This window comes from Corvus moneduloides, chromosome 16, assembly GCF_009650955.1.
Source record: "Corvus moneduloides isolate bCorMon1 chromosome 16, bCorMon1.pri, whole genome shotgun sequence".
NCBI classification, from domain to species: domain Eukaryota; kingdom Metazoa; phylum Chordata; class Aves; order Passeriformes; family Corvidae; genus Corvus; species Corvus moneduloides.
This window is the reverse complement of record NC_045491.1, coordinates 11,335,747-11,350,827: the sequence shown is the minus strand read 5'-3', so window position 1 is coordinate 11,350,827 and position 15,081 is coordinate 11,335,747. Positions and strand designations below refer to the sequence as shown.

Below are 15,081 nucleotides of genomic sequence, written 5' to 3'. Positions count from 1 at the left end.
ATTTGAGTTTGGTAAATGAACCAACAATATTTCTTTGTATCTTGGTCCTGAATTGAACAGTGTTAGAGAAACACATCACAGCTTTCTGGGGAAACCTGCTGGAACAACAAAAAGCTCCATTTTCAGTGTTTTAAGACTGAGACGGCTTTCACATTGCCTTCAACAAACTATCCACTGAACTATCTGACTTTCTAGACTCGAGTATACTACACAAAATACCTAAAAGTGAGGCAATTACTCCAGTTTTCATAGCGTTAGATTTCCCTCCTAGACACTGGAACCCTCTGAAACACTGATGATGAGTAAAACCTGAGTGAAAATCCACTCCATGGGAAGAACAAAACTAAAAGCTTAGGGAATTAAGATTCATTCCATCAGTCAGCAACTGAAGTCTGTACAGACTGCATCCTTTTAGCTGTTCCCCAGAAACATTCAACAGTTTATTTTTCTCTGTATTCTCCCTGTAAAACAAATCCTAAACAAATACTCGTTCCAAAAATTTTAAGTGTTCTGTTTTCCTGCCTGTGAAGTGAACTGTAATAAATTACTCTCGAACAGCTTACCCTGGTATTTAAACAAATTAGTGCAGTACTGGATGCCCAGAACCGTAAGCAAGCTGCAGAACCACATGAAATATCCTTCTTGGAATATTTTCTCTTATTTTTACTGTTACTAGTAAATCTAATGTGCTTCATCTAAATTGTAGTAACTTCTGATTTCTTTAACTCTTATTTCCTCATTTTCCTTATCTCATCCAATTGGTAAACACTGGGACCTCTGCAGACACAAAATTCTTCCCTATACACTTCCTATTTATAAAATTTGAAAAATCAGCTGAAACTTGGGAGGGCCAAATTTCTATTTCCCACCTCTGCCGCCTCAAAGCTTTCTACAATATCTTAAAAACCTTATAATAAACACTGGGAAGTGCCCTTTTCCACTGGCATAGCTTTCACCATCTGTTCATTCAAAGTTCTCTGTACAAAGTCCTAGGAAAGCAACTAGAACACACAAACACAACTTACACCAACTTAGAAAGCATAAGGAGCAGAAGTATTTCAATGACAGGGATAACACATGAACTGGCATTTACTCAGTGGCCTTGCTGCAGCCATATGAAAGCAGTTACATTTAAATTTGTATCACAGAACACTCCTCAGTTCCTCAATTAACCAACATTCTGATTTCTCTACCTTGATGGAAATATTTTGCCCATGAGCCGGAACTGTACTGATTCTGGGTTTGTCAGGACTGTCTGATGGAGAAAAGCCCTCAGCTCAACAATTCTGGCATTCCTCCTGTTTTCATTGTTCACATCAACCTCCAGCATCAGCACGTCCTGTCCATTGGAATGAAGGTGAAGAGAGCCATTGACACTGTTTTCACCATAACTCTTCAGGACTGCCTGGGCCTGCACATACAGAAAAAGGAGAGCAGGACATTAAGGACCTCAGATTACAATACACAATTCTGAAACATCAGTTTGAGCAATGAGACTGCAGACAACAAGTTGGGACTGGACAAAAGCAGAGAGGGGAGTGAAGGGGGAAAGGAGCTTTTAATTCTCATCTTTGTTTCTCATCATCTAACTCTAATTTGATTTAGCAATAAATTAAATTAATATTGCCCAAGTTGAGTCTGTTTTGTCTGCGAAGTTAATGGGTAAGTGATCTCCCTGTCTTTATCCTGTCACCATGCTAGAGCTTTCAACAAAAAAATGTGAGCTACATTGAATTTTAAGTACAATTTAACTCAATTTTAAGAGTTTTCTGAATTTCAGCCAAAACATAAGCCAACTATACCAACCACACGCAGCTATCTAGCCAGAACAAACTCTGAGTTAACTGTTTCCCTAACAATTTACACCTCTCCACTACAGTCATTGAGTGTATGAATTGCAAAATCTTCAAGTTCAAGCAACAAGACTGTAATTACCAGGGGACTGACCTGTGAAGACATGTTCTTGTTGATGATGGCTTTTACACTTACACCACAGTCAAAGTGTTCCAGTTTAGTCTGCCTGGAAAACAGCTCCCCACTTAGGCCCATTGCTTGTGGAAATTCAAGCTATTTGACAAAGTAAAGTATCAGAACAGAACATTGCATTCCCACCAATTGCCTCATGTGATTTAATGTCTGAACTTCTAGCATGAAGTGGAGAATAAGTATAAACAAATGTGTGTATAAAATGTTACCAATTTTATCCCAAGATACTGAAAAATAAATCAAATGCAGTAAAAAAAAGCATGAAAACAAAAGGTCAATGTATGTCTTATAAGGTATTATTGATACAAGTTATTGATCCACAATTGGACCCGCTGAGATACCTACAGTTTCTTGTCAGGACTAGGACTCAATTGGATTAGGACACTTACCAGCATCAATTACAGTTCTAAAGACAACACAGTAAAACAGCCACCAAGACATAAAAAATAAAATGCCAAAAATTAAAACCACCAATACCTGGAATGAGTGTGTCACATCCATGTGTAAAAGATGTCTAAAATCTGCCTCACTGGATTTGTCCTGATACCTCCCTAGAAAACTGAGAACATCTTCCTTATTCACCTTTAAGATAGTCTCAAGCTCATGCTTCACCTGTGTGTTAAGATTGGGAGTAAGCAAACTGCATTGAGTATTAACCCTGTGCATTATGAAAGATCACAGAAGTCATCCCTACACATCACGAGAAATGAAAGAGTTGCAAGATTTTATGTTTTGGCTCAGAATGAAAAACAAGAAAAGCAGAAAAAATAGCTACATTTGGTAAGAAAGAAGAATAGATACAGCTAGATAAGGGTGAGAACCCTGAGTCCATTCTATCCCAGTACCGGTTATTATTAAAAACATTCATGCATAATAACATTCTAAAAAAATAATGGATAGAGTATTCTTATCATAGATTACTACACAACATATTATTATACAAAATTAAGGAGGTCCAAGGACATAATCAACCTCTGAACATTTTGGTTGCAGCAGCTACGTGGTGAGGAACTAAAGACCTATAGCAAGTTAGGTCTGAAAAGACAGTGAAGTGTAAATAAACAGGTAATTAACATCTCCTAATTGAATTTAATGGGAAATTTACTCACATTTTGATGACTTAGAGTTAAAATGCACATTTCAACATCTTTGGGGAACATCTTGTAGTTATAAGGATGAGTTAAGCCAGCACAAATCTAAACAGAAGTTTGAGAGGAAATGCAAGGAACATAAGATATATGCAGTAAATCACTCATTTGCAGGCTGTTTTGGTATGTCAGATTAAAGGAAGTTCTTGGATAACTCACATAAGGGTTTTCAGGCTGGTAACCAAGTATAAGAGTCTGAACTGTTTCCTCCACCCCATTTATCAAAACTTTTGTTTCCATGAAATAGTGCTTTTGCTTTTTGTCAACAGTAAATGTCTCCTGCAGAAGGAAGCTCTGCAGAAAGGGCACTTTAAAAGGATGCCTGGAAAAAAAACAAGAAAGAAACATAGTGTAAAAGATCTTAATAGACAACTACAAAAAGAAATCATGCAAAGATCAGCTTGAACTCCAAATGTATCATTTACGACCAGGGTGTCAGGTACAGAAGTAAAACACATAGGACCAGGACGTTTAAGAAACTACAAAGCATAATTACAACTTCAAAAAAACTCCACACACTTACCAGAATTTTTGATAGCGTTTCCATCCTTAATTTGCTAAAGGCCTGGAAGGGCAGAGGAGGTGCTGCTCTAAAATTCTGACATGTATAACCAGCACATACACCTTCTATACCTGCATGACCAAGACTTCAGTTCAAATAGGGATAGTGCCCAAAAGCTCCTGGCAGGTTTGAAAATCTCACCCATCCACATTTTATGCTTTTTGTACAAACAAAAATCTACATGTCAAGGATCCAGTGCAACAGATGTTCAGCACTACACAGCTCTTGGAGTGGTTTACTACTTCAGTGCAATGTTTTATGGACTTTATTAGATGTTTCTGCACATTTACTTAGACCTCTTGGAAACATGCACAAACTTTTATAAACTCAGACACTGGACTGCCTTTATACATGTTAGAATATCTGATACAGCTCTTCATTTACATAATTTTTTACTGAAAAGACACCTCACAGTGTTTTAGTTATCTCTGAGTTGCACAGTGGCTCCTAAGGCAGCCTGTGCACTCCTGTTGATCCTGCTATGCATTAAGAAAGCTGAGATTTCCCCAGAGGTGATCCAGATGTCTCTAGTCTGAGCATATATTTTTAAAAAGGCCTTCAGGCCTTTTTTAGTAATGGATAATGAAGAGAAAAATTTCAGGGACAGCCAATATGTAGAAGCAGTGCACTCCTTCTCATCAGAAAATGGAAACATATTCCAAAATCTAAAGAAGACCATTTGTTAAATGTTTTAAGAGGATACCTTTGGCTTTAGAACGGCTATCTAATGCCTAAGGACCAGGAAAAAGGCACATGGATGGCACAGAGGATCAGATCTGGATTTTGGAACTTCTCACCACTTCCAAGTTTGGATACACCATAAATCCTGCTGTTTTCATGCAAGGAGGCTATATGACTGAGTTGCCAACAAATATGTCACAGCACACATGGCTTGTTGCCTTTGACAACTTTGTTCACTGTCATTTCAACAAAGAGACCAAAAGCTAATGGATGCAAATAACCAGCCCAGGAAGATGCTGTGCTTGAGCAAGTTCAGAGAGCCAGGCAGGACAAAGCACAGACTTCGTGCATGTGGCACTCTCACTTTGTAAAGCCCAGAACATTTCCTAAGAGCATCAAGATGCTCATTAAATTAGGCCAAAACATTCTTAAAATATAGAAATAAGAATACTAAACCTGAAACGGAGGGTTGCACGTTTTTGATAGAGCATCTTCTCCTTCTTCAGCTCTTTTATCTGACCTTCACACTGCAGTATGACAGGCAGACTCTTATAATCTCTCCATACAATCTCCACAGAAAAGTTTGTCGTCTTAGGCTGCACTCAGATCATGAGACCAGAACAGGAAAGGACAGTTGCATCAGATTTACTGCATTCATATTCAGGAACATCAATATGGAAACCATATTGTTCAACAGGATGCAGCAAGGCTGTCATTTCACAGATCAAACCATTTCTGCTACAGTTTCAGTCCAGATCTCCATTAATTTCTCAGGGGATTAAAAGTGACATCAGTAGAAAACTGACTCCAGCAGAAGACAAATGTCCCCTAATGTATCACTTGAGTGTCACCTATTTGCAACATAAGCAAGCTCTGGTACGTGAAAAACCTAACTGGATTTTCAAAGTATAGAATGCTATGTTTAGAAAAATACTTTTTAAGACTTCCTGCAAGGTATGACTGGACCAAAGTAACTGATCAAAGTACCTCTTTCAAGGAGAAACTGCTGATTACCCTTCCTCTGCTGCAGACATCAAGCAAAGGAAAAATTATTTTAAGACTGGAAGGGATGTAGAGATTAAAACAGCATATAAACATGGGCTGTTACCATGCTCACTAGCAGGCAAGAGATTCTGATTCTCCAAGACAGCAGAATCTTCCACACCTGTCATATATCTGCATCAAATTGTGAGTAATCACATCTCCAGCTCCCTTTCTAGTCACACAGTCTCTGTTCACCCTCTCCTCCCTGACTGTCTGTAGCTGGCCTCCAAAATAGGTGAGAAGTACTCCAAACTATGCCACACAAGTTTTTGTTTTCTTTTTGAACCTAGTTTTACACTGCAGCCTGTCAAAACAGACAGAAATAGATGCAGGACTGGAAGGGTTTAAGTTTCAACACTAGCAATAACATCTTTCAGGAAGAGAGTGCTGAGTCAAAAAAATTGCTTTTGTTTTTTTTTCTCACCATTGGCAGACTCTGATAGCTGGCCGTGAAGTTAAATTCCTGTTTTGTACTTTTAATCTTAAAGCAGAGAAGTTTGGCTCGTTCATTATTTTCCAAATGAATTTCATTCTTCACAAGCTGATTCCACAGAGATATCATTTCACTATAGCTATGCAGAACATTCCTCCCAAGATGATTAAATGTGGATGCCTGAAAAACAAAGACATTAGTCAGGCTGAGCTAGGACAGACAGCATTCCATTGTGCAGCAGCACAGCACAGAGGTGACAGAATGATCATTTACAAGAACTATTAGAAATGTGTGCCACCTTTTCCATTATAAAAATATTCAAAATTGCCATACAGAGCTCAAAGTTCATTTTATCTCCTCTAAACAAGGAGAGACAAAGACCTAAATAGTTGAGAAGAAAATAGTTGATGACCCCTTTTTTCTCATTCAAGAATGTTTCTCACATTCCTCCATGCTGTGCCTGAAGCAGTAGTGACCTAAGGAGGAAAAGCTGATAAAAGAACACCTTAATCATAAACATAAGTCAAAGATTTAGACAATTGCATAATGACAGAAGTCTACCATATTGCTTAATGCACAGCAACCACGATGAAATTAGTTTTAAACCTCTACTGCATAACACAGTCTAAAATAAATTACGAGGAAGCTTAGAAACCATAGACTCAGGGCGTAGTGATGGCACAGAGCCCTGTCCCCAAAGCCATACACTCTGTGAAGCACCCTGTCACCAACCTGCAGGTATGTGGTAGCTGGTGTGTAAATGTGAACTTTTCCTTCCTTCTCATTGCCTTGATCTTTATAGAATAGTTCCAGTACAAGGTCTTTAATGGAGAGAGCTTTTCCAGTTGTCAGCTCAGATGTCAATAAATAAGCAGAATGCTGAGGCTGATGCAGTTTGTGAGCTGTGTACAGATAGAGCCATGGGCTGTCCATATTCAACCCACCTGCAAAGGACATACATTAAAGCTGACAGAAACGTGAGATTTCAAGCTACCTGGATTCTAACTCCACAACAAGGCTGATAAGATCCTGGGGTTTCAGAATGAAGCTAAAATGCTACTATCAACCTTTTCCAATTGCTAAAATCTCCGGGAGGTATATAATGAAATTAATGTCCTTCACTAGTGTAAATGGAACTGCTGGAAGAGACCAGCCAGCTAGGCTTGGAGATTTCAAAAACTTAGCTAGACAAATCCACAACAGATGTGACCTACTGCTAGAAACAGTCCTGATTGGAGCAGAAAGCTGGGCTGGACAACCTCCGGGTCTCTCTCTTCCAACAAAAATCTTTATCATTCTGTTGCACTCACGCAAAACTGCTCAGAAAAACCTGGCAGCAGCTTCCAACACCTGCTTTTCTAATCACAGACTGGAAATGGCTTGTGGTACTTCACCTTCCCACTTCTTCAGGCCATTTCTGGATGCATCCTTCCACTGCAACCCAGCCACAAATGGTACATGGTCATTATACTGCACCTCAAAGTTGGTGCTGCTCTGCAAATACACCTGAGAGGTGTGCAAGTGCTGCAGCTGGGTTCTATAATTCACCTGTTTTTCCAGGACTTGCATGGTAAACTGGAAAAGAAGTGAAGCAAATTTAAATAAAAACAAGATTCCGTTTTTAGGAGTGTCTAAGTCAATACACACACAGTAGCAGGAAGGTCACAGCTTCTGCTTTTGCACATTTGCCATTCACTGTATAGATTTTCATGCATGCTCACCAATTACAGACTGAGGTTTCTTTAAGATGCATTTGTTACAACTACAGGAGATTCAAAAAGAAAAATGCTGTAATATTCTGAGTTATTATAACCTGCAACCTCCTTCCATATTGTGTCAAGCAAAGCAGCTTTTGTAAATCTCTACAATCATTTTATATGAGTTAACAGCGCAAAAACCTCAGACCAAATTACACTCAAACTTTTCCAGTATTTGCAAAATTTGTCTTTTAGCAAATGTCTGCAATCTCAGCGTCTCTGGGCTAAGACCTCACCTAACTCAAAATTATTAAGTCTGGGTACTTGCCCTATATTATTAGTACATATCATATTTACAAAAAAAAAGGTCATAATAAAAAAAAAAAAAAAATCAAAATTTCTTCTTAGTTTGTCTATTAAATATTTGAAGTGGAGGTCTTACTTTTCAACCATCACTATTACCTCTATGAAATAGCTGACTACAGATGAACTGGAACTGTTCTTAAAGGCTTGGCTGATCAGCAGTTTCTTCTTGTTGTTTATTTCATCCCAGTGTTTCCCATAGTTCACTTCCATCTGGGAGGAAATCCAAGATGCACTCGCTTCATGTTCCAGGTGAACCTAAAGAAGAGAGCATCACCTTTTTGCTGTGAACTCTGCTTTCTGTCCATGTTGACAGCCCCGAGTACAAGTGGCATGGGCATCCAGCACAGAGTGCCTGGGGCTGTACCCACCCTGTGGCTGTAGGTGGGAGCCTGCACACAGTGGAACTCATGCCCCAGCTCCAGTCTGTACAAGCCCTGTGCACTCGTCTCCACCTGAACCTTCTGCTGCGTAGTGCACTTGTGGCAAGGGGTTTTTGCCTCTCCTGTTCAAGTTAAATCACAAAGTTACCTATTCAAATAAATCAGAAGTAATCTTTCAAAATGTTAATAGTATAAATCTGACACTGGCTTCAAGACTTCTGTTTTGCAAAATATCAAAGTTAGATTTGTCTATTTTTACAGCTATATACTTGTTGATTTATCCTACAAATGCAAAGGAAAGCACAAACTTCATTACTTAAACAGAATTTTACCTGGTTGAAGTAAAAGCACTACAAACTAATCCTGATCAACCTTTGCAGCTTTCTTGATATAGCTCACAATATTTGATGATTTTCTGTTACCACCTACTCCCAACATCATGACATTACACGGTATTTCATTTGAAACAAAAAATAATAATGAACTTCCAGCCCTTCTGGAGACTGAGAAGGAAATTAAAACAAGGAATTTGAAGTTCCAACTAATGAGGAGGATAACTTTTTAAAACAAAAAATCCAGTACTTCTCCAAGGAAGTATTTGCTGACCACTTCGTGTGGAATAGATGTCAAACTGGGTTTATACCAAAGTGTAACTATGCTCCGAGTCTCTTATTTCACAATTACATAGCTATAGCCAGGCATCATAAGACACTGTTTAAGTCTTTTGATTGTTATTAAGTGTATGTATGCAAACATCTAAAAACACAAAATAATGAGGAGCAATTCTCACTGAAAAACTGATTTTTAATCAAATGTTGGACATGCTTGTGAAAAGCCCATTTTAAAAACGAATTGTTTTGATATGCAGACTCAAAGAGTAAAGTTTATCCAACTGAGAAGAGAAACTTGTCCCAGGTTACAGATCACAGTTTAAAAATGAACTGAAATCTTTCTATAGTGTTCTAAACACAGAGGCAAATCTTGTAGGAAAAATGAGTAATACAGAATACTTTTACTTTCCCTGTTTTTCAGTGTACCTAGGAGTCCATATTTTATCTGCAGACCATGAGCCCACAAACCCTCACGCTGCTGGAGAAGAGCGACGGCATGAACTCCAAGAACACCTGGAAGGTGAGTCTCCCCTTCCAGCGAGTATTGTCTCAGCTTATCATCAACCTTTTTCTCCAGAAAAGCTACAGAAAGAATAGAAGTGGTTATGCAGTGGCAAAACTTGAAGTTACTTCAGCTAGTCAAAGGAATACTACATACTCTCCCACCATGATGAACTCCCTGTGTAGTGAACAGATAAAAAGACACAGAGCTGGATGCTCAGACTCTCTCCTGCAGACCACACTTCCCACAACCTGCTTCAAGCTTACTGAAATGAATCCAGCCAAAGCTGCTTCTCAAAGGAAATAAATTTGACATACAGACCTTTTAATTAATTAAGGCCTAATGTGTGAACACGTGGGTGGTTACCTCTACATAAAGTCAGAGCAAGGCTGTGGCTTTGCAGCAGTAAAACTGGTGCAGCCAAGTTCTCAGGTGCTAGGAGTCTGAAATCAGACCAGAACTGGCTTTGATGCAGGCACTGGCAATCCACGTGAAAGCTAATGATGAAAATTTCACCAAAAGATCCTCTTCCAAAAGACAAACTGATCTTCTGCATTCCTTAAAAGTCAGTTCTATTTGAAAGTACTGTGTAACACTATGACACTTCAGTCAAAAATGAGATAAAATAAATTACGGGTTTATTCCACTGTATTATTTTAATTTTAATGTATTGATGTTATACAAATATTAAGGCTCTCTTTCTGATACTTTCTCTTGTATTTTCCTCAGCTTATTTGCGAGAAAAAAAGTCTTCAAGATGTTCAGAACAACAGGTCTTAAGAGACATTTAGCTACAAATATGTGTCTCTGCATTGTTTTGTACTAACAAAAGTGAAAAACAGCTGCTATTGTTTTGGTATGTTTTTGTTAAGTAATTCCTTATATCTTATTTTCTCCATCTTTTTCAGTAATTCAAAACAGACTTTTAAAAAAATTTCTTTTATTCTGAAATGTATATATTCATATTAATTTATGAAGAATAATAGTTTTAAAATGCAGTCTTTATGGATTTGAAAGGAATTTTAGGACTAGGTGTCCAAAACCAGTCAATCCTAACAAATAAGTGCTCCAGAACTTGCATTTATATGGCAAATACTTACTGTCTTCTAACCTGAAATAAATGCAGCATCCTTCAACAAATTATTCAGAGATGCTGAAAAAGCTATCTTCTTGCCAAGCTGTTTAGTCATGTTTCCTGACAGAATGATAGGACTGCTTTGCTTTATCAGCTTTACCTCCAGCTGGGTCATGTATCTCTGCTCTCCATTCAGCATCTGAAAATCTGTCATTCCCTAGAATAAACAAATAAATCAAAAAGCCAACTCCAAGACCCTCAACAAGACAAGTTGATTGAGTTTTGAGAAAGCAGTAGTATAGACTTGGGTATTTCAGGAACGAGATGAGAGGAAGAAGAAAATGTATGTTTTTCTATACATCTAACAACAAACCTTCCACACCCCATTCATAAATAATGGGGAGGAAGGATGAATTTGTTTTTCCAGTTACACTGAACTGATGCAAGATGCTACTTCCTTCAGCTTCTGCTGGTTTTAGGACTGGAATCACTACGAACATTGCAATACCAGGCCAGAAATTAATACGGTGTTACTGAAAATATTGGCAGTCTCACAGAGATTTAGGTTAAAATTTAGCACTGAGTCTATCTCAAAAATATGTAATAAGGAGAACTGGTAACTTCTCTGATGGATTGCTCACAAAACTGTTTTTCAATAGTTGTATTTTCATTGCCTTTCTTTTCTGTGCTTTTATGTAACTATTCGCCCTAGAATGAGAGCTCATTGAATACAAACATACCTTAATGTAATACACATCTTGGTCATCCACTATCAGCTCCAGGTGTCCAACTCGTGAACTTTTAGAAAACTCAATTCTCCCTTGGAGAAAAAGAAAACTCTTTACTTTTTCTTTACTGTTCAGTGATGCTTCTTAAAACTATACTTGAAATGATACTTGTTCTTGTTATGAACAATAGATAGAGAGATAGTGAAAATATAATAAATATTAGCTCAAAGCTAAAAAGTTAGGATCAGAATTTGCAAAGGTATATTGCAAAGTGTCCTCTGAATAAACTAGTAACTTTGAAAGGATTTTCTAAGGAGAACAATTGAGAAGAGGCAATGAAGCTGTCTCCAACAAAAACAGCTTAGTTCTGGAACTGATTTATATACTTCCTTTAGGCCTGTGCTAAAATTTGTAAACTGTGTTGTGCTGTGAAGACATTTCAGGAGCTCAGAACACTGTGCACACAAAGCTTTGCACAGTGTGGGTAAATCTTCCTTGCAATCCATTTGGAAATAACCGGGATCAAAAAAAATAAAAATGGAGTGGAAAATTCTAAATATGTGATATGGTAGAATACATCAGCCCAAAACATCACTTGACCAGCATGCCAAAGAAGCTGAAATATGTTGTCTATATTATTACCACGAATTTATCAGTTTGTATTTCCTCAACTAGACTTTGTGTTCTATATTAAACTGTGATTAAAATGTTATTTTTTATTATAATGCATGGCAATATCATAGTCAGTACTTAATTGATTTAGCAACACATAACTTCATATCATAACTAACAGAACACAGCAAACTGAAACAGCAAGGCAAGTTCAGCATATGTAAAAGTTGTCAGAACAATCCATGTCCTTTAGCCTTCATTTCATCAATCCTGGTAACAGCTTTCTTCTCTAACATGATTTTATGAACCAGGTACCGAACCTGTAACTGTGCAAAATATAGTCTTAACCTAGATGCAAACCCCATTGAGAATGGGTGCTACCTAAAGCAGTAAACTGAACAGCTATCACATCATAATGTAGTTTCAGCATTAGATTAGTGACTGAAATACACAGATATTTCTCAGTTAATTGTAACAAAGTTCTCCTAACTGATATTAGCTGACAATCAGGCTCTTAGTTGAAAAACCTACCATCAATCTCAATTTTTTTCTTAGGTTGTATAAATTGGATTCTGAATTTCTTCTGTGGGACACTAAAACTTAGGTCAACACCAACATCTCTTTTCAATGCTGACTTTGGAGTCCCAATGAAGAAGTGAAAGACAGCTTCACTTGGGATCCATGAATTATCCTGAAAGAAAGAAAAGATAAGCACGTTATCATTGGCACACCATTTACAAAACAATCTCTCACACTGAGACAACAGATTGTGTGTGCTGTTTCATAGACAAAAAGAGTATATACCTACTATCAGCATCAGTAATTTTTGTTCAACATATCTTCCTCCTATATTGGGAATGGAATTAATAATAACGTAGACCTTGGAATCCAGAGGGTTGAATATGCAGTACTGAGATTCAGCACTCTGTCATCAGAATAACCAACTAAAAAGCCAAAGTCCAGTGTGCCAGTGGTACCTGAGCAATGTAGTTATAGGCAGCTTCCACCACGTACTGCTGCAGGCCTCTGTCTTGCTTAGCTAATGTCACAGCCACTCTCAAAGGTACACTAAGGGGGAAAACCAAACCACTGTCTGGGTCAGGATAGGACATTTCAGAACACAGCTGCCAGCCAATAATCTCAGATACTGGTGGGAAGACAACAGTTGAACATTTAATTAGAACAGCAAACAAAGAAAACATGAAAATTAACATTGCATTGTAGACCTTTTAGAAATAACATGTGAAAAAAGAAACTACTGAATAAAAATGATCTGTCGTGGATATTTCAGAATGCATTTCTAAGACAAACATAATAGCTGAACTCACCGTCCTCCCTAGTGCAAGACCTGGTTTCTGTGTGGTCTTGGAAGACGTCTATATCTTCTGTATCATTCACCACTCTGAAGTACAGTTTAGAGCTACAAACAAAAATTTTGAACAATAACTTAAAATCAATTATGCTAAAGTTACAGTAATATTTAAACAAAATTCTCAGTTATAAGCCACCTTCTCCCAGATGTGAAAAACAAGATGAAGTTCTGCAATGGTCAGTCTACATTTCTACTAATTATCACTGACTTTTATCCACAGTTTTCATGTTTAATCTGTCACTATCTTGAGATTCATCTGCCGTTCCTTACAGTCAGTATTAGATTTCTCTGTTCTGAGCAATTTGGTATAGTCAGCTTATAGCAACTCCACTCACTTCCTGGCTTCTAGATACATTTTCCCCCGTTAGGCTATGTAGGGACATCAGTTTTGTTCCAGTCTTGACATTCTTCCAGGACTTCATTAAACTGCTGATACAAAAATCATGGTCTCTGCACTTGATGGGAGCAAGAGAGTTAATGCAACATCTAACAGACTCTTCAGTCAGGCTTTTGTTCAAACAGTGCACAGTACGGGTTAGTGACTATTTTGACTTTCATTATGGTCTGTCATCCATCCTAGCTGACTGAACCTGACATCTGTAAGTTTCCCAGAGCCCAAAGGGAATGAATGGTTTAAATGTGAAATCCAGAAACTTTCAGCACTTTTCTGAACTGCATATCCTATGGCACCATGATGTCCCAAATCAAGAGAAACACGAAGAAGCAGCAATCCACAAACTGTAAATACTTCATCCGCTGTCACGTCCAAGACATGCTGACATGTCATTTACAATGTGTCTTCTCTTGGACTTCTATCAGAACTAAAAGTCCAAATGAAAGAGAAAGCCAGCAGAACAAAATGAACTAAAAAGCCTAGATTGTATTAATACAAGCAATTAATCTGCTTAACACCTGACAGTTGTTGAGGTTGTATGTTACAATGCAACCTTTACCTAACATTAAGGAACCTAACTAAAAACCAAGCAGAAATGTTTGGGCATGTTTATTATTACTATATTCCAAATTACACCTGTGTTTTGCTAAATACCATCTCTGGAAGCAAAGCTAAACTTTTCCTCCACCATTTTAATATCCTGATCTAGATTCTTTGGATACTGAAGTTCCAGAAACAGCACTGATGTTCAGTAGGAAAAAACAGGGTAATACAAAAAATTCATTTCCATCTTTTGTTATAAGGCTTTGATATGAATGTATGTTTTAATGGTAAAATAATAGAAAATTCAAAGAATAATCTCCCCTTCCTTTTCTTCTGAATGGCAGATTTGGACTATGAGTCAGACTGAAACAGCTTGTTTTCTGACAAAATCTATTTCTGCTCTATCAATCTACCTTTTAGTTAAGCTCTGATTCAAGAAAGTTAACAGTAACTGGTTTAGAAGATTCCCTTGCTTAATCTTACCTGAAATTAATTATGTCCAGAGATTCTTCTGGAGTGTTCAAGAAAACTTTGAACTCTTTCCCTTTCTTCACCTGGATTCCCCCATCAAGACTAGTAGATGTCCTCATTCCTGTTAACCACTTTAGACCAGCTTGTCCCAGAGTCCCCACAGTTCCCATTTGGACAGAAAGCTGGACAAATGCACTGTTGAAAGATTCATGTACATATCCTTCTATGAAATGCAGTTTCTTTTTAAAGCACTTAATTTAAACCATTTCAATAAATACACAGCTCTTGATGCTGTAACACAGTATATTCTATGATTAAAATATATTTTGATAAATTGAACTATTTTGTTTCAGGAAATAACTGAAAAGATTGCACATACACCAACACACACACTCTAACATGAATTAAAGTACAGTTTTACTGTATCTCCTAAGGAAGGGATTTGAACCCAGACTTCAGCATGAAATACTAAGAAA

At 37.6% G+C, this 15,081-nt stretch overlaps 1 protein-coding gene across 1 annotated transcript in view; it reads right to left on the bottom strand.

Moving 5' to 3' along the window:
- LOC116452167 overlaps positions 1–15,081 on the bottom strand; it is a 75,289-nt gene that overhangs the window by 37,310 nt on the left and 22,898 nt on the right. Inside the window, exons 18-35 of the mRNA XM_032126360.1 lie at positions 14,618–14,800; positions 13,154–13,245; positions 12,803–12,972; positions 12,357–12,516; positions 11,226–11,305; positions 10,522–10,702; positions 9,335–9,490; positions 8,286–8,419; positions 8,014–8,172; positions 7,249–7,429; positions 6,587–6,798; positions 5,846–6,034; positions 4,834–4,973; positions 3,294–3,456; positions 3,096–3,182; positions 2,464–2,598; positions 1,948–2,067; positions 1,194–1,411 (exon numbers count right to left, since the gene is read on the bottom strand). Coding sequence (XP_031982251.1) covers positions 1,194–1,411; positions 1,948–2,067; positions 2,464–2,598; positions 3,096–3,182; positions 3,294–3,456; positions 4,834–4,973; positions 5,846–6,034; positions 6,587–6,798; positions 7,249–7,429; positions 8,014–8,172; positions 8,286–8,419; positions 9,335–9,490; positions 10,522–10,702; positions 11,226–11,305; positions 12,357–12,516; positions 12,803–12,972; positions 13,154–13,245; positions 14,618–14,800 — 2,760 coding nt within the window. The remainder of the gene's footprint in view (positions 1–1,193; positions 1,412–1,947; positions 2,068–2,463; positions 2,599–3,095; positions 3,183–3,293; positions 3,457–4,833; positions 4,974–5,845; positions 6,035–6,586; positions 6,799–7,248; positions 7,430–8,013; positions 8,173–8,285; positions 8,420–9,334; positions 9,491–10,521; positions 10,703–11,225; positions 11,306–12,356; positions 12,517–12,802; positions 12,973–13,153; positions 13,246–14,617; positions 14,801–15,081) is intronic.